At 40.9% G+C, this 17,759-nt stretch overlaps 3 protein-coding genes across 4 annotated transcripts; 2 read left to right on the top strand and 1 right to left on the bottom strand.

Annotated features, from left to right (window-relative positions):
* The first annotated feature begins 2,036 nt into the window (after positions 1 to 2,036).
* rwdd (RWD domain containing 4) lies at positions 2,037 to 4,254 on the top strand. The gene is made up of 7 exons (XM_068308850.1): positions 2,037 to 2,196; positions 2,951 to 3,031; positions 3,145 to 3,254; positions 3,431 to 3,581; positions 3,795 to 3,903; positions 3,981 to 4,030; positions 4,225 to 4,254. The coding sequence occupies exons 1-7, from the start codon at positions 2,173 to 2,175 to the stop codon at positions 4,252 to 4,254; spliced, it is 555 nt and encodes a 184-aa protein (XP_068164951.1). The 5' UTR covers positions 2,037 to 2,172.
* A 285-nt stretch (positions 4,255 to 4,539) lies between these two features.
* On the bottom strand, positions 4,540 to 8,339 carry ing2 (inhibitor of growth family, member 2). Its single transcript, XM_068307703.1, has 2 exons — positions 8,043 to 8,339; positions 4,540 to 6,471 (listed from the first exon to the last, which is right to left on the bottom strand). Exons 1-2 carry the CDS (start codon positions 8,185 to 8,187, stop codon positions 5,774 to 5,776), a joined length of 843 nt encoding a protein of 280 aa, XP_068163804.1. The 5' UTR covers positions 8,188 to 8,339; the 3' UTR covers positions 4,540 to 5,773.
* Positions 8,340 to 9,871: 1,532 nt separating this feature from the next.
* Positions 9,872 to 17,462, top strand: LOC137590232 (uncharacterized). Of its 2 annotated transcripts, none has more exons than XM_068307701.1 (6): positions 9,872 to 9,983; positions 11,268 to 11,911; positions 12,954 to 13,064; positions 13,980 to 14,037; positions 14,270 to 14,440; positions 15,353 to 17,462. In XM_068307701.1, exons 1-6 carry the CDS (start codon positions 9,938 to 9,940, stop codon positions 15,490 to 15,492), a joined length of 1,170 nt encoding a protein of 389 aa, XP_068163802.1. In that variant the 5' UTR covers positions 9,872 to 9,937; the 3' UTR covers positions 15,493 to 17,462. The 2 variants fall into 2 exon arrangements, with proteins under 2 accessions (XP_068163802.1, XP_068163803.1); XM_068307702.1 differs by lacking the exon at positions 9,872 to 9,983 and adding an exon at positions 10,098 to 10,238.
* Positions 17,463 to 17,759: the final 297 nt, after the last annotated feature.

The raw sequence follows: 17,759 nt of genomic DNA, 5'->3' as shown, positions 1-17,759 counted from the left end.
CACCAGCGGCTACAACCGGAAGAGGTCGGACTGAGCTTCCTGTGCGCGCTTTCAAAATAAAACTCAACATATTCATAGATTGGTTCTTTGATTAGTCTTTATTTATACTTTTACTGGCTGACACGTAATACACTTCTATTTTCTGTTTCTTCAAATACTTTTTCCTGCCTTGATTGACAGAAGAGAGGATGGTGAACAATGTGTTTTATTTCTATCTCAATCTACATACATGTATCCAAATCCTGCAGTGACACTACTTTATACAGTACTTCTACTCCATCTCTACTTCCAATCTATCTCAAAACAGTTATCTCATTACCTCAAATCAATAAAGTCATAATTATGACCTCAAAATCAGAATTCTAAAGTTAATAAGAAATTTCATATTGTAATCATAATAAGTGTCTTCGACTGGAATGGTTCATCTGCCTCTTTTCTGATGAACCACAGGTGAAAATGTGTTGACAATATTCTAAATGTTTCAAACACATAATGATGCTTGAGAAAATGATGCGAGCCAACAGCAGGCCTTGGAGTAATCTCAACCTTAATATGTCAGTAATAGTAACAATAAAACACAAACTAGGACAATTTCTTTGGATCTTTGACTTATTTGACTGCTAACTGGCAATTTTTAGTTTATTTTGTAGTAAACTTTGGTGAGTTTACTAATTTAGGACTTTTATTTGTAATGGATTAGTACTGGAACATTCAGTCAAGCAAACAGTCTGAATATTTCTCCAGTCAAAAACTCTCAGAAGGGTGGCCAAATTAAATTTCAATTCTTCTACTGACTGTTGATGAATGCTGGACATCTTTAGATATAACAAAGTATTTTTTTCTGAATGGTTACGTAAAAATAGTATATTTTTTCTACAATTTTTTTTCAAGGTTTCTGGAACATGATGTTGCTGGTGAGGTGTTTTTTTTCTTCAATTTATTTTTATTTACACAATGTCATTTATGACATCTCCACAATGCTGAGATGATGACAGTCTGTACAGACATTTAAATACATCAGCTGAAACATGAATACACATTCTGTTACAGTTCATGTCTGGTATAATTTACACTTATCCTGACTGGTATTTTTTTTTCTGCATTTATTTTGTAAATCCAGGGAAGATGTAACTGTGTTTGACTTGACGCTCTGTGGCACTGATGTTCTTTATGTCTCCCTCCATCCTCTCTCCTCCCAGACCAGAGTCTGCCTGGTGACGTGTCTTTTGTCATAGTTGCCTCACAATAAAACTATTCCCGTACTCACTGTGAGATCCCTCTTCTCTGACATCTCTTGACACAGTCCAACCCCTCCTCCACAGACTGACGGACGTATGTTTTCCCAAACATTGACAGTATCTTAAGTGCAGCTAGTTTGACGTTGGGATATTTTTTCATTGGTACACTTTTCCAGAACTCGATGGTCCCTTAGTGCAGGTTTCAGTTGGTGCAAAGATAGATCATCTCCAACCCAACCTCATGTGTGACTAGAAGGGCTTTAAAACAGTCTGTTTCTGCATTAAATGGGTGGATCTACCTATCTATCTATCTATCTATCTATCTATCTATCTATCTATCTATCTATCTATCTATCTATCTATCTATCTATCTATCTATCTATTCATCCATCATACATAGAATCTGGAGTTGGTACATCCAACATTTAAAAATACACTACATCCTATATCCATACATGACCTATACGTCATTGGTCTATTCTCCCATTTACTCCAAGTATTTCTGAAAAAATCTTTATAATCTTTATATATAAAGATTTATAAATAAAGATAATTCATAAGAAGTGTAATTTCATATAAGAATGGGGGTTTTTTTTATAGCTGGAGGTACAGAGGACTAGTCAGGTGCCTCAATCGTATGTAATATCCAATAACTATTAGAAATAAATAACTAGTAGTTATTAGTAATAAATAACTAGCAGTTATTCATCACCACCCGACAAAAAAACCAGAGCAGCAGAAAACTACATCTCCCATCATGCTGAGGGAATTCCGCTTATGTTGTGTGCCGTACTGCGCATGCGTGTATTGTCATGGCGCTGGTGGCTGTTCCAGACGAGACGGAAGTGATAGTTCGTGGTGAAGTTTGATGCTCCAGATGGACCGCTGCCTCTGAGGCCGGACACACCGAACCTCCGCGCAGAGACTCACCGCCATGACCGCCAACGAGGACCAGGAGGTGAGGACGGAGGCGATGGAGGGAGCGGCGGGGCGGGCCGGGCTGCTAGCTGCTCACCGGGTCACACTAGCATGGGTGTTCCCCCGCCTGAGCTGTTAGCTGGAAGGCTAACGGAACCGAGCTATCATCATCATCATCATCATCATCATCAGCAGCAGCAGCAGCATCAGCATCAGCATCACATAATAGTTCCGCTGTAGTTCACTCTAAGCCACATGTGTCAAAGTCGAGGCCCGGGGGCCAAATGTGGCCCGCCATAGCATTTTATGTGGCCCGCGAGTGTCTTAAAAAAAATAGGTCAAACGTTTGCTTTGAGCAGAAACTACATTTCCCACAATGCAGTAGTTCAGCCCATTTTAACTCCGATAAAGAACGGTTTGAACAAAGTTAACGTCCTAACTTGTGTCTGATGTTATTTTTCTTTATTGATTGATAGTTTGATCCTTGATTGATGGAGTTCTGTGGGTTTAATAACCTGACAGAAGGATTTATGTTAGAACAGAGAAACAAACGTGTTTTTTTCTTGTTAACTGTAATGTTTGTAACTTGAATAAGTCATAAATTCAGAGTTATTTAACACTAAGCAGTAGTTATTTTATGTATTTCTTTACATTTACAGTTATTAGCTACACCAGTTAACACTTTGGCCAGCTTTGTTGGGTTTAATGCGTTTCTAAACGCTGTTTGGTGCCAGAACCTCAACAAGCTGCTGTTTATCTGCTATTTGACTAACCTGGATATTCTCCAACCACAGATGGAGCTGGAGGCTCTTCGCTCCATCTACGAGGGGGACGAGTGTTTCAAGGAAGTCGGTCTAGGTTCCTTTCAGTTTAGGGTGGGTACTGTCCCAATTTCTACATCTTCAGTCATGTGAACTTCATTTTCACTTGATGATAAACTGGTTGAATTACAGTGTGTGTTCTTCTTTTATTTTACTAACTATAACAGATAGGAAACACGGAGGACACCAACGCCTTCATTCTGGACGTCACATGGCCGGAGACGTACCCTGACACGCCCCCAAACATCTCTCTGGATGCCTTTTTCAACAATCGGATGTAAGTTGTAACATGTAGTTCTGTTTTATAGAAATGTTCTGAGTCGTTAGACTTCATCATCACGTGTGTGTTTTTTAGTATTACGAAGCAATTATCAATGATGTTGACCCGTGCCTCACCTCCGTCGTCCTTCTGTTTCTGGACACACAAGTGTTGATTCTTTTCTTTCCTCACAGCTCTGCAGAAACGAAGCAGCTGATCCTGTCAAAGCTGGGGGAGCAGGTGGAAGTAAACCTGGGCACGGCCATGATGTACACTTTGTTTGAGTGGGCCAAGGAGAACCAGGACACACTCATGGAGAACCACAAAGCTGTAGTTACTGCTGTGGTCAGTGTGGTTCACCATTTTGACTCAAGTTCTTTGCTACTAATCCCTCTTTGAACAGCTGAACTCCTTAACTTTCTGCTCCCCCAAAGGGTTAACCTAGTCTGTCCATCTGTAAATCTTATATTATGTAATATTTGGTGGTGAACAAGCTTTAAAGTTAGACTTAATGATTGTCGAAAGTGATCTAAATGAGTTGGTGTGTTCGTGTTAAAGACGCTGACGTCCAGCAGTGAGGTGATGACTGTTGCCCCGACTTCCAAGAAGAAGGAGAAGAAGGAGCAGCTGACTAAAGCTCAGAAGAGGAGAATCATCAGTAGAACAGGTATAGAAGTCCGACTCTCCATGCATCCGTCATCCATCCATCATCCATGGGTCACTCACACAGCTAACTTGTTCCAGATAACAAAGGGGAGCTGCCACGAGGTTGGAACTGGGTGGATGTCATCAAAGTAGGTTTAATCTCTTCTCAACACGCTCCACTTCAACAGTCAGACTCGTCATTAACTTCGTGTTCTTCTGTCTTTTCCTCTCGGCCATCATCTCATCCTGATGTCCAGCATGTAAGTTAGTGTCATCAAAATGAAGATGCCTTTAAATCCTGTGACGCTGCCTCATTTCACTGCTTCGTGTTTTCCTTTTGTAGCTGAGTAAAACAGGAGGGAAAGACGAGTAGAGCAAAAAGCCTTGGTTCAGGGCTGGTTTAGCAAATCCTGTCGCTGCTGCTGCTGCGTCCTTCATCACGTAACACAGCCAGCCTGAGAACCGACGCTGCCTGGATTAACCCTGGACATCAGCGAGGCTGTAAATAAGAGCTGGAGTTTGCTTTAAAATGATGACTGCGTCTCCGATAGCAACCCTTCTGTTCCTGTCATGGATAATGTGGCGGTTAAAGCAAAGACATTTTTAATACACCGAAAATGTTTCAAATAAAATATCATTCTCTCTTTTAGAGACTTCAAAATTGTAATATATTTTAATAAAGCCATGTGTCAAATCCAAGTGTCTAGTATTTCACATATCTTACTATGCATGTGTGAGTAGGCTGCAGGTTTCCTGAGGGTTGCTATATTTTTTATAGAATAAAATTTCATGTGCTTCATGACATTTACCTACAATGTGATCAGAGCTAAATTTGTGGCTTTTTTGCCAAAAGTTGTCAAAGACAAACCTCTGACATCTAAAATACTAAAAAAAAAATTAAAATCTCATGAAAAGAACTTTAAAATCAAGAAGGTTTCATGTTATTTCTAAGTTGGAATATATTTTTTAAAAAAACTGGATCACAGGTTAAAGTGTTTAACCTGAATTCATTAATTCAAGAACAGGAACCAATGCAGTCAGAGACCAACATCCCCCAACACCCCTGAATTGAAATTGTTACCCTGACCTACTGGCATAGGTCAAAGATCAAACCTACTGCTTTGATCTATGAATAGCACTAGCTTTGATCTATGGTCTTAATCATACTGGCCTTCTCCCTTGTCTTTCTATCTGAACGGTTGTGAAGATATTTGGTGGACCTACGGACGGACGAACACTGACATTACAACACATCACCGCTCTGAAGTGGGATGTATTGAGTGAATGTCTTGAAGCTACAGATTTAAAACTAGTCTTCCGTTGTGTTAACCATCGTCGTTCTACCTGGTGTTGATGTTAATTCCTGAAGCAACCCTATTACCCGCTTTGTGGGTCACAGGTCGGCTAGGGCTACCCACCATTCTACTTCAAATGTATATAAAAAGAGCATTTACACCATCGCTATTGTGAACCGATGAAAAGTCAATAAGAGTCCACCAAGAAGACCAGAGTCCAGCGTCCCGTTAATCATCATTCCTCCAATCACATAAAAAAACGTTTTACAAAAGGAAGTTAGTTGCTAACCATTATAGTATACAGGAAAGATGAGTACATTATGTAAAAATGAAGACCTTTTCTGGCCAAAAACAAAATAACCAAAAGTATGAAAAAGTAAAACAAGATCTTGTTCTTTCCTTGAAAGTCAAAATGAAAGTCATCTCAAAAAAGAAGGAACTACTTCAAGGTGATGGTAGCTTCAGGTTGAGTTTACAGCCAATCACGGGTGAAACAGCAGTGCAATTAAACCAATAATCAACACCGATGGTGAGCGTTGTGCTTCACCAGTACCTTCAGCCCTGGTTGATAGTCTTAGCCTGGGCGGGGGATGGCTACTACCTGGACCTGCGGTCTTTTCTGTTCCTGTCCAAGCTCCTGTCCATGGTCTTCTCACTGTCTCCTCTGCATTTTGGACAGAACCACCTGCCCTTGGGCTTGTAGGTGAGCCCAACGCAGGAGAAGTGGAACCACTCTATTGGACACTGGTCATTGTCACAGCCAATCATCTCGCCGTACGACACCTGCTCACAGAGGCAATAGGTCGGCTCGTTGGGGTCAATCGCAAAATCGACTGGGGAGGCGTCTCGCTCCTGCTTGGCCTTGCGTTTCTTCTTCTTCGCCGACTTGGACTTCTTATCTCTGGGTGGGGGGACGGACTCCTCCAGTGGGTCGTCCAATAGAGAGCCATTCGCTGACGAATGACTGGGCTCACGGCACTCGCTGTTGCGTTGGCGACGCGGGCGTCGAGTCGAGGTGCGTTCGGGGACCTGGGGGTCTTGGACGCTGGAGCGGCGTTCCACATGGAGACGCTCCGTCTCGACTGGCCCCTGCAGGCAGACGGAGTGGGAATCCATCTGGCGGAAGCGGTTCTCCACGAGCTCCGTCATCTGGGTCACCACGTGGATCTTCTCATCGCCCAGCTCCTGGCTGCTGATGAGCGCCCTCTGGAGCTGGACCTGCAGCCGCTTCCTTTGAGCGGCGTCGTGTTCACCGCTGAACTTCACAGACACTTCATCCACCTCCTTCAGCACCTCTGCAAAGGAGAACAAACGTCTACTGAGCATTAAAGGAATAAAATTCACTTTTCAACAAGACATGTGAACATTTGTCTTCTTATCATCCTCATCACCACTTTTCTCCAGTCTTACAGCAACACTTTTACTACAAGTAACTCAAGGCAAGCTCTTCAAAAAGCAATAAACCACATCCTTTATCATTTCCTGAAAAAATTTCTATTTTTCATTGATCAGGCTGCAGGACAGTTGGTTTTGTTTTTTTTACTGAACATGATTTTTAAAATATTTTTAATTTTAATTTTATATATTTGAATGATCCCCTAGGAGGAACTAGTGGTACACTCTAGTATTAGTAACTCAGGACTCCTGGAGGAGCAGCGGCCCCCCATGACCTTCAGGGAGGAAAATGCTAAAGCAGTAGCGTCAATACAGAACCCAGTCTTTAACTTTTTGTAGTCGTACTTAGAAATGTTGTACTATAATACAACTTTTGTGCTGAACTCAGTGATGAACTACAGTATATCAGCTTTCATCCGATAAGTAACTCACCAGAAGTATAAACTGCAGTTGCACATGTATTTTGTACATGTATTTTGTACATGTATTTTGTACATGTATTTTGTACATGTATTTTGTACATGTATTTTGTACATGTATTTTGTACATGTATTTTGTACATGTATTTTGTACATGTATTTCAGGTGAACTGCTCGGTCTCAAAGTGTCTGTAGGTGTGAATGTGTGTGTTTGTGTGTCCTTCATGTGGCTTTTGCGGTGCACTGGCGTCACACCCAGAGTGTACCCTGCCTCACGCCCCAAGCCCCCTGGGATAGACTCCAGCTCCCCCCGACAAATGAAGGAAGCGGAACTGAAGATGTTTGTATGTAATACACAGCTCAGTGTCTCAGCGGTGACACACTCCACCTCTCTAAACGCTATTTTTACATGAATCGTGTTGCTAGGTAACCTCATTAATGCTGAAAAATCCTCTCTTAACCACTGTCCTTATTTTCAGGCGATGACATTTCTCATTTCTAACACCTCTGTTGTTTCTGACCCCCCCCCCCCCACGTCTCCTTTCAGATGGACCAGCTGCTAAAAACTGGAAAAGTTTAACTTTACTGACGAAGTTGACATTTTATACTTTTTAAAGATCACTACTAAAGTCATCCCTAGAGACTGAGCACCGATTCCTCCAGATCCGGTCGCTGTGCATTGAGCGTTTGACAAGAGACCGCGTTCCACGTCAGGAGGACGCGCAGGACGCGCAGGACGCGCAGGACGCGCAGGACGCGCAGGACGCGCAGGACGCGCAGGACGCGCAGGACGCGCAGGACGCGCAGGACGCGCAGGACGCGCAGGACGCACCGGATCCATGAACCTCTAACCCCCTGCTGACCGGAACTCTACCCATTCTTAGTTCCATTCTGATAATCGTTGAAGAGAACAACCCGGGGTGCTCGGTTACCGTGAAACCGGAACGCAACTCTCGCTTCTGCGCCTCCTATAGCGCGGTTAATTCCAGACCACCGGTCCGGTTCGGAGCTTCATGCACGCAGCTCCAGCGGTGACAGATGGAGACACGTACCCTGGTACCGGGCATCGATCTCCCGCAGCTGGGAGACGTTTCTCTGGATGTCCAGAGGCAGAGACTCCACACACTCCAGGTAGTCCTCCACGTAGCTCAGCAGCTGCTGGGACCGGTCCATAGCGAGCTGCTGGCGGCCTAACATCGTCCAGACGCGCCGCGGAGGAACCAGAACACGGACGGGAGGACAGGAATGGAGCGTTCCAATCAGAAACGGTCCGACTCAGCGGCTCGGTGGTGATCCCTGCCAGCATTTCACTTCAAACAAAACTGTCAGCACTGCGCATGCGTGTGTAGTTTCCTTTTATGGTATGATACCTTCACTCGCGCATGTCGTCATAGTAGGCGGGGCAATTAGGTTTTCAGCGTCTGGATTGGCTGAGGAAACTTCAGTAGCTTGACATTTATTTATTTATTTATTTATTTATTCATTCATTCATTTATTTATTTATCTATTTTTCTATTTATTTATTTATATTAATTATTATTTTTTATTCTAGAACACACTGTTAATTTAATCACATGCATATAATTCTCACTGTAGTGGGTACAGGCCCTTAACACACACACACACACACACACACACACACACACACACACACACACACACACACACACACACACACACACACACACACACACACACACACACACACACACACACACACACACACACACACACACACATTTCCCGGGTACACAGGAGACTTGTCATATTTCTTTTTCTTTTATAAACAAACAAACCAACAAAAATAAAAAAGAATAAATTATTATTATTATTATTATTATTATTATTATTATTATTATTATTATTATTATTATTATTATTATTATTATTGTTATTGTTATCATCATCATTATTTTTCACACACAGCTTCTATCAGAATCAGTAACTGAGGGGTGCAGAAGGGCACCAGTGTCTAAATCGCCACCCCCAAGTTTTTTGCTTTTCCCAGCCTGATAAACAGGAATCAGCTGATTTGGATCACATGACTCACACAGAGGTCACATGTTTGGCAGCTGTTTCAAACTGTGGGAACGAGTGGAGGCTTCCCTCTGACGGTCTCCTGCCAGAGGAGCCCCCCAGGGAGAAGACGCGTCATGGCAGATTGTAAAGAGGAGTTAGTGCACCAGATTGGAGTGGAGAGGGAATCACATCAGTGGAGGGTGTGTGTGTGTGTGTGTGTGTGTGTGTGTGTGTGTGTGTGTGTGTGTGTGTGTGTGTGTGTGTGTGTGTGTGTGTGTGTGCGTGCGTGTGTATCCACAAGGTTCAGTTAACTCCCAGTTCAAAAAGTCCAAAGTCCAGATCAACTCCCCTCCGCTGGAAAACAGACACAGCATGAATATCCTCCAGTTTGGCCTTTTGTCATCCATTCCTCCAAAAGAGCCCCCAAAAGTCACCTGACTGTAAAGTCTGTCTCAACTCCCCACTTCTACGTCGCACAAAGGTCTGAATGATCTGCAGGGGAGCAGCTGTGGAGGAGCTTTCATGAAGGACTCCACCCTCAACACACACACTCTTCTCTCAGGGTCAAAAAAGTGTGCTTCGACCAAAAACTACATTTCCCACAATGCAGTAATTAATCCCATTTGAACACTGACAAAAACATTTGTTTGAACAAAGTTAACGTCCTAACTTGTGTCTGATGTCATTTTTCTTTATTCACATAGATAGTGGGATCCTTGATTGATGGAGTTCTGTGGGTTTTATTCATTTATCATCAATTTATCATATATGTGTTTGTGTGTGTGTGTGTGTGTGTGTGTGACTCCTACCATGCTTTTATTTTGTAAACCAGCAGTCCGTGTCCGCGTACAGTTCCGTTAACCTGTTAACCCGATGCGGGTTGTTGCATTAAAAGCAGAGACGCGCCACAGAAACTCACTGCGTCACCATGAAGACGGCCGCGTTCGCTTTCGCTGCTTTGTGCGTTTTCTCAGGTGAGATGTTTCCTACTTCCTGATTCTGTCTTTTATAAATTTGAGCAAGTACATGCATCTATAAAACAACGTTACTTTACGTCATTTCAGTGAAAAGTAGTGTTTTTAAAATTATAACCTGGTGTGCACTAATTCTGTTTTTTTTATGACATTTATTCTGGCTGCACTGATGTCAATTTAAAACAACCGAGTCACTTCCTGGAATATATGGGGAACAGAAGTTTCTGCGGTCTTATGTTGGCTGTCCGTTAAAAGGTTATTCTAAAACCCGGATGTCGAACAAAAAAAGTTAAATATAATCATAAAGCATCAATAATACAACGCATATAATTAACTATGTATAGTAATGTTAAGAAAGAAGAAAGAAAGAAAGTTTCATTATCTACATCTAAGTGAATTGTTCTGTTACTGTGTCGCCCACGTGAATACACGTGCAAAAGTGTGTGAATTGTCATTATTTACATCATGATAGTTGTTGTTATACATTATCAATACTGGGAAAACTGTCATGTGTCAGGAAATGCCATGTTCACAAAGTAAAAAAACAAATAGAAGAATTTCCTGGATCCACACCTTCACCCAGATCAACCTTAGAATTTAACCACCTGCTCCACATTCCAGGACTCATCAGTGTACTTAGTGTAACTGAAGTCAGATGATAATCTCTAAAAAATATTCTGTATTTTAACAAGCAACCAGAAAGCAATGAACACCTGTACTGAGGCTGTAACAATACAATTATAATTCAATTTTGATTTTAAAATAAGGTACTTAAACATGTCATTTCATCTCTCTACACGTGTTTAGGTTGAGGAACAGATGAGTGTAGTTTTGTGTTCAGTTGATGGTTTTTGACTGACTGTCGACTGGAGGTTTAGAGTTTGTATTTAACTCTTGCATCACTTATCATCCATGAAGTTCAACAGTTGGACTCAGAAACATTCAAATCATAACCCAACACGTTGTTAACTAAATAAAACTTGGTCATTTGTTCTGGTTGACTCCTAAAGGGTTGCGGTTTTGATTCGTCCAAACCAGCCCGACAGCTGTAGTGTCAGCTGACATCAACGTGAACAACAGTCCTGATGTCAGTCGGATTGTCTTTACATAGTTAGTCCGACCGACTCACAGTTCCGACCGATGAATAGACGTTAAACACTAACCTTGAACTCAATTAAAAAAAAATAAAATAAAATTGCAGACATTAAATAATGCACCTTTTATGGCAAAGAACACAAAGTGGTTTGAGTTTGAAACTTCTTTCTATTTTTTTTTTGATTGAAGCATTGTCATTGGCTGAAGATGAAAAGGGATACAAGGTACTTGGGGTCACGTCTGGTCCTCGTGACCCCAATGCCAAATCAATGAGCCCCATCCACAAGAACACTACTAACACCACCACCGCCATGCCCACCACCACGCCCACCACCACCACCACCACACCCACCACCACCACCACGCCCACCACCACCACCACCACACCCACCACGCCCACCACCACCACCACCACACCCACCACCACCACCACGCCCACCACCACCACCACCACACCCACCACCACCACCACCACACCCACCACGCCCACCACCACCACCACCACACCCACCACCACCACCACCACACCCACCACCACCACCACACCCACCACACCCACCACACCCACCACACCCACCACACCCACCACACCCTCCACCACCACGCCCACCACCACACCCACCACCACACCCACCACCACCACCACCACACCCACCACCACGCCCGCCACCACCAAGAGTTGTAACACCACCACCCATACGACCGGCAGCACCACTGCCCCACCGACGGTCCCCCCCGGTACTTTACCCGTGGGGAACTACATCGTCAAGAAAGATGGCAAGATTTGTGTGATGGCTGAGATGGCGCTGCGGATCCAACTGTCACCCTCTGAGGTTAGTCGTCTTTGGTCAGAATCAAGTCAAAATGAGAAAGGTTAAAGGTCAGAAATCTTTGGTTAGTGTGACATTAGCAGGCCAGGGTTTATCTGGGCCATAATGTGACATTTCTGTTGTTTTGATGCGTTCTCTCCCAACAGATCAGTCAGTTAAAAAGCTAAATATATGAAATTTTCTTCCATATTTATTTTCTAAATTCTTAATGCCTGTCACTGGAAGTGTATAGAATAGCAGATTTTTTCTGTGTACACACAATACCTGACAGGGTCAAAAATGGTCCAATTGACTCCCATTATCACCACATATGTGTGATATACTGTAAGCATATATATATATATGTATATATATATATATGCATTATATATTTATATATTATATATGTATATGATATATGTTACTATGTAAAATAATGCTGACATGTTATAATGAATAATCATCTTCATTGTCTGCAACAAGAGAATCACCCCAAAATCCCCCCAAAACCCAGACCTACTGTCTGTTCACACACCTGCAAAAACCTTCATCCAATAGTTCTAATATCTTTATCAGAAGTATTAAACTGTGCACTAACTTGGAAATATTCCATATTTTGTGTTTTTCCCATTGGAAGAAAAACAGGGTTTTATTGACATATTCCATATAAACATATACGTATAATAAAATATATATATATATATATATATAATAAACATTATATCTATGGATAGGTCTGAGCTAATGGAAAAGATCTGATGCATTGAAAGAAAAAAAAATTGTGTTTTACTTCTTCTTTTTTTACACTATTATGAGACGGCCGTTTTGTGACCCAAGTAGGTAATGTGTGTAGTCATTTTAATAGGTCAACACATGTAGAACTTTTGGCCTTCTGATTTATCATAGTCAGCATTTTACATTTTGGATGACACAAATTTCCATGCAAGTTTAAGTTTCTTTATTTTGATGTGTTTAATAATCATGGGAGATGTGATATCGGCCAGTCTTGTGACAAATCCAACCAATAAGAACGAGTCGCCAAACATTTACTCAGTTTCTCTTCCAGGTGTTCACTGTTAATCCCAACGCGACCAACGCAACCGGATCTTGCGAGGATACCACAGCCACCCTGACGCTTGTCTTTCATGAGGGTAATATCACCTTCATGTTCAACAAGGTATTGTTGTTTCACAAATATTGAAGGAGAATAATGTGGAAGCGATTGAGGTTTACCCTTTTATCAATAGCATCTGATTTCTAACCTTCTCAACTGTTGGTATTTTACTAAAAGAAGGTAAATGAATATTAACTGTAGACGTGGAACCTTATACAGAACCCTGAGCCAGAGGAGAACTTTATTAAAAGGGGGAAATTTGGTTGACAAACCAGTTCTTCAAACATGTAACAGGGAGGGAGGCTACCATCCCTTTTCAGACAGTGTGCTGAGGAGGCTGCACAACCATTAGTTATTGCCAAATTTGACTGAAATGTTTATTATCTGATCATTTAATAAATGATGTGAATGACTTTCTGTCTGCTTTGCCCTGATGGTGGAAGAAATGACCAAATTCTTTTGCCTTTATTTTTTGTCCATTCATTAATAATGAAAATAATAATGTAAAGTCTAAATAAAACATTAGTCAAAATTCTCTCTTGATGATCATCCGCAGAAAAAGGAGGTTAAATGTTCATTTTCTTTTTTTACATTACAACCCACTTCCCCCTCCACTTCTTCTGTTGTAATGGAACCAGTCCAGAGCTGAACCGTCCAGCTGTTTTGTCAGCTGATCAGATTATTATGATGTGAAACCGGTGAAAAAAAGTGGGTTTGGTTTCACTAGAATGAAACAATGTGTGAGAAAAGATGATAATATCACCCTTTTATTAAAGCTAGACTGAAATACTGACTGTTTTCTTGGACTTCAATGACAATAAAATGAACACAGAACTGAAAGACAACTTTTCTTAGTGTTGATTCTATAACAGAATTCATTAATGTGAATTTCTTGGTTAATAAAACCTGATGACACTGTTTTTATATTAATATAAAATAAAACAAAACCCCTCATATTTCTCTGTTTTGTGTCACCAGAGCCAAGCTGATAATGAAGTCTACGTTGATCAACTGTCCTTCAGTCTGAATTACCCCAGTAAGTCATTTGATTTACTGTCATTTTGCTTATCTCCATACTTAACACGCACAGAGCTGCAGTTTGTTGTTGTGTAGCATTACAAGAATTGAAATGAGAAGTACGAGAAGTGAGAGAAGAACTTCCTTGTTGAAATGGGTCACCTCCTGAGAGGAATGCGTGGCATCACCTGGATGATGCGTGAGACGCCACCCTGAAAGAACACAAGTGTCGATCTGTTTCACTCCTGCAGGTAACGTCACCCAAAGCGCCAAGAACAAGTCCCATCTCTTCAGTGCGAGAGTGGGTCATTCCTACTCCTGCCGGAATGAATCCATCCAGATGGGGGAGGGGTTGTACCTCAACATCACCAACGACAGGGTGCAGGCCTTCAACCTGACCCCAGCCAACGAGTTTGGTTCACGTGAGTGTCACCAAGAAAACAAGATGAATTCAGTATTTTCTGCACTCTAAGGCGCACCTAAAAGCCTTTTATAATCCAGTGCAAGAATATTTTAGAATATTTTATTGTAAAATATTTTATATTTTATTTTGTATCTATGCAGCACATAAAAGCATACGTGCTAACAACATCCAAATTTTCAGCTCCTGATTACAGACTTCATAAAAGTAGTCAAAAGTAAAGACGTGCAAGAAAAGATAAGAATATTATCCACAGCATTCTGTCCCAGACACGTTTCACATAAATAAAATCTTCACAGACCTGATCTAGAAATTCAAGAAAACCACATTTCTTTACATAAATGAACCATCTGAGCCGTTTTCTACTGCGTTTGCATCGTCTTACTATCTAGAAAATGTGGTGTAATAGGTTAGTGCCACAGATCACATGCTACCTGTGGAACCACAGATCACATGCTACCTGTAGAATAATAGAACACATGCCACCTGTGGAACAACAGATCACATGCTACCTGTAGAATAATAGAACACATGCCACCTGTGGAACCGGCCAAACAGGTTAACTGTAGTCTGAGAAACGCTATCACAACATTTGGAGGTCTGTTTGCTGCCTTTATTAAAATCAGTCACCATCTAAACTTATTGAAAATAGTCAGATGTCATTTTTGTGTTTGTAAAATGTGAAACCAAATTACATTTTTAATCATTTATAATGAATTATAATTACTATATAATAATGATAATAATAATAATATATTATTAATATAAATATTAATTATTATAATTTATAATGAATAAAACTGAATTTAACATTCAATATCTAAATAATTGAAAGTATAAATAGTGGTCCATGTTTTTTTGTTTTTTTGTGTACTGGTCATGTGATGTAAGTTGAATGTTGAATGTTTTCCAGCGGACTTCTGTCCAGCAGACCAGCACGACTACCGCGCCGCCATAGCCATTGGAATAACATTGCTGGTGCTCATCGTCATCGTGCTGGGGGCCTACCTCTGGAGTCGCAGAAAGAGGACCGATGGTTACCAGGCTCTCTGAGCGACGCTGGCCCAGGACCACCTGGGGGAGAGGGGGCGGGGAGGGGGCACTTCTACCAAAGCTTAACCTGCAATTTTCCCATCTTTGGTTTTACTTTGTGAGGATTTGAAGCGGGCGTCCCCTCAGGAGTGGGCAGGTTGATCAACGCTGTTGAAAGTTGAAAGATTACGATCAATGCTGCACTTAAAGTTATATTTGTCGATTTTGACCTCCTCTAACCGACATAAAACCTCAATGTTTCCTTTTTTTTATAGATGCTTTATATATGACAAATAGATTTTGGTCGGGTAATCAGTTTAGCGATATTGAACTTTTAAATATTTAGATTAAAAATCAAACCTGCAATTGTAAGTTTTTTTTATCTGCGTTTAAAAATCTAATTTTTTGTTGTTCCATACCTGTATAGTACAGATTCCATACATGTGTGTTTTGAAAAGAAAGGACTATGCAATATTTTCTACATTAGTGACTGTTTTTATGCCAATTTTTTATATCAAAGTTTTTTATCCAAAATTACCCCAAAAACTATGTTGTGATGTCAAGCTCTGTTAGAGGAGGGCAATAATATAATTACATAAATATAGGATTAATATATTAACAAACATGACCACAAACTCTCAGTCTAATCACACTTTATACTAGTAAGCAGTGAAAATGTTGATTGAAATGTAGTTTAATCTACATGATACACTATACACACAAGTTGTTTGAGATTTGAGGTGTCATTGTTTAAATGTGTTAATTTTCTGTTGTTTTAAGCGATCAAATGTAATCTTTATTTTCAACCTGGGATTTTTATTTCCAAAAAGAAGCGAAGCACTCTCCGACTGTCAAAGTTTTTCTTCTGTTTGCACTGTTAATCATCAGAAAGGGAAAACTATAAGGGTATTTTTTCCACGTTATTCATATTGCCTGACAGACAATAATTGCACTGATTCCTGTCCCAGTAGCACTTTTTTGTTCTCTATGTATGTACGTTGCTGATGGTGATTTCGCATAGGACTAATGGGGATAAAGTGTTCTTCTACCAAAGCCATTCTCCCATTCTTGGTTTACCATTTTACTGTTTAAAATAGATTTAAATGTGCTTGTCAGTTAAATTCGACCCTGATTACATGTAATATGTCACACATTTTCCACCCACGCCTCTGACATGTCATTTGTCATGTGCTTACAGTTATTTCCTGCTCTTCTACCTTTTATCAGGCACTGGAATGAGTTTTTCATCCAAGTCTTGAAATGAAAGCAAACCTGTCTGTTCTAAAATAATGAACCGGTGCTTAAAATAATCTGACACTGTGCTGCGCCTTATTACACTCAGGGTGAAAACATTACACTCCTTTAATCACAAATCCGTCCGGTCAGGTCTGTAGCTTTATTTGGGCTTTGGAACATCCTCACCGTCACCTACATTACACAGGAAGTGCGTGTTTTCTCATTTAAACTCCATTCCTTATCCAGCCTGCAGGTTTGTGCTTTACTGATCACTTCATGGTTGGAATCCACTGAGGATCAGAGAAAAAAAAAAGAGCCTGTGAGAACTGGGAAATCTCCTGTTTCTGTGTTGGACTGCTGTCCATGTCTCCTGAAGGTGTGGAACACTGTGGAATGTTGATCTGGTCCAGGATCAGATCTGCTGCTGTCAGCTGCAGTTCAAGGTGTCACCACCAGGTGATGCTGTGCAGTAAAAGTGTTGCAGACTATACAGCCGTCTGAGCACTTCTTGATGGTTCATTCATTCAATCATTCATTCAAAATATATATTATATGCATTTTTGAATATATTACATGTGCCAGAAGTCATTGGAGATAATTAAATATAATTCTGGAGTAAAAACATCCTTTTTTTGCCTTTATGTACATTTGAAATGCAATGAGATTATAAAAACCAGAAGAAGTAGGAGAAATGCCTCGGTTTGTTTTTTCAAGAAATTTGGAAGAAAAATAAAAACTTGTATTTGTCAAAAATACATGAGTCGACTCTTTGACCAGTTCTTTGACGATAAAACTAGTTGTCCGTGTTGCGTTAGCGCATCTCCATGAAAGGAAGGAAACGGTGACACATTGTTCCTCCTGCAGTTTTAAAGTCCGCCCCGGTTGAAGGAGGACCTTTTTCCTCTTTTAGACCTTTTAGGTACACGTCTCTGAAACCTGATCAATGATCACAAAACAAAAAGCAACTTTTTCAGGAAGTCAGAGGCACAAACGTGTGACGATGACCTTCATATTCGGAAAACTGAGTCGATGTCATTATAGAATTCATTGCT

Source organism: Antennarius striatus, chromosome 23 (genome assembly GCF_040054535.1).
Source record: "Antennarius striatus isolate MH-2024 chromosome 23, ASM4005453v1, whole genome shotgun sequence".
Taxonomy (NCBI): domain Eukaryota; kingdom Metazoa; phylum Chordata; class Actinopteri; order Lophiiformes; family Antennariidae; genus Antennarius; species Antennarius striatus.
Note: the sequence above shows the minus strand (reverse complement) of the source record. Positions and strands in the feature narration are given on the sequence as shown.

What these genes read in the sequence shown, in the direction of transcription:
- rwdd (XM_068308850.1), top strand. Translation starts at nt 2,173, where the DNA reads ATGACCGCCAACGAGGACCAGGAG. An exon ending in GCCTTTTTCAACAATCGGAT is followed by an intron (nt 3,255 to 3,430) that starts GTAAGTTGTAAC and finishes CTTTCCTCACAG; the next exon opens with CTCTGCAGAAACGAAGCAGC. An exon ending in ACTGGGTGGATGTCATCAAA is followed by an intron (nt 4,031 to 4,224) that starts GTAGGTTTAATC and finishes TTCCTTTTGTAG; the next exon opens with CTGAGTAAAACAGGAGGGAA.
- ing2 (XM_068307703.1), bottom strand. Translation starts at nt 8,187, where the DNA reads ATGTTAGGCCGCCAGCAGCTCGCTATGGACCGGTCCCAGCAGCTGCTG. An exon ending in GATCGATGCCCGGTACCAGG is followed by an intron (nt 6,472 to 8,042) that starts GTACGTGTCTCC and finishes TCTCCTTTGCAG; the next exon opens with AGGTGCTGAAGGAGGTGGAT.
- LOC137590232 (XM_068307701.1), top strand. Translation starts at nt 9,938, where the DNA reads ATGAAGACGGCCGCGTTCGCTTTCGCTGCTTTGTGCGTTTTCTCAG. An exon ending in CTTCAGTCTGAATTACCCCA is followed by an intron (nt 14,038 to 14,269) that starts GTAAGTCATTTG and finishes TCACTCCTGCAG; the next exon opens with GTAACGTCACCCAAAGCGCC. An exon ending in AGCCAACGAGTTTGGTTCAC is followed by an intron (nt 14,441 to 15,352) that starts GTGAGTGTCACC and finishes AATGTTTTCCAG; the next exon opens with CGGACTTCTGTCCAGCAGAC.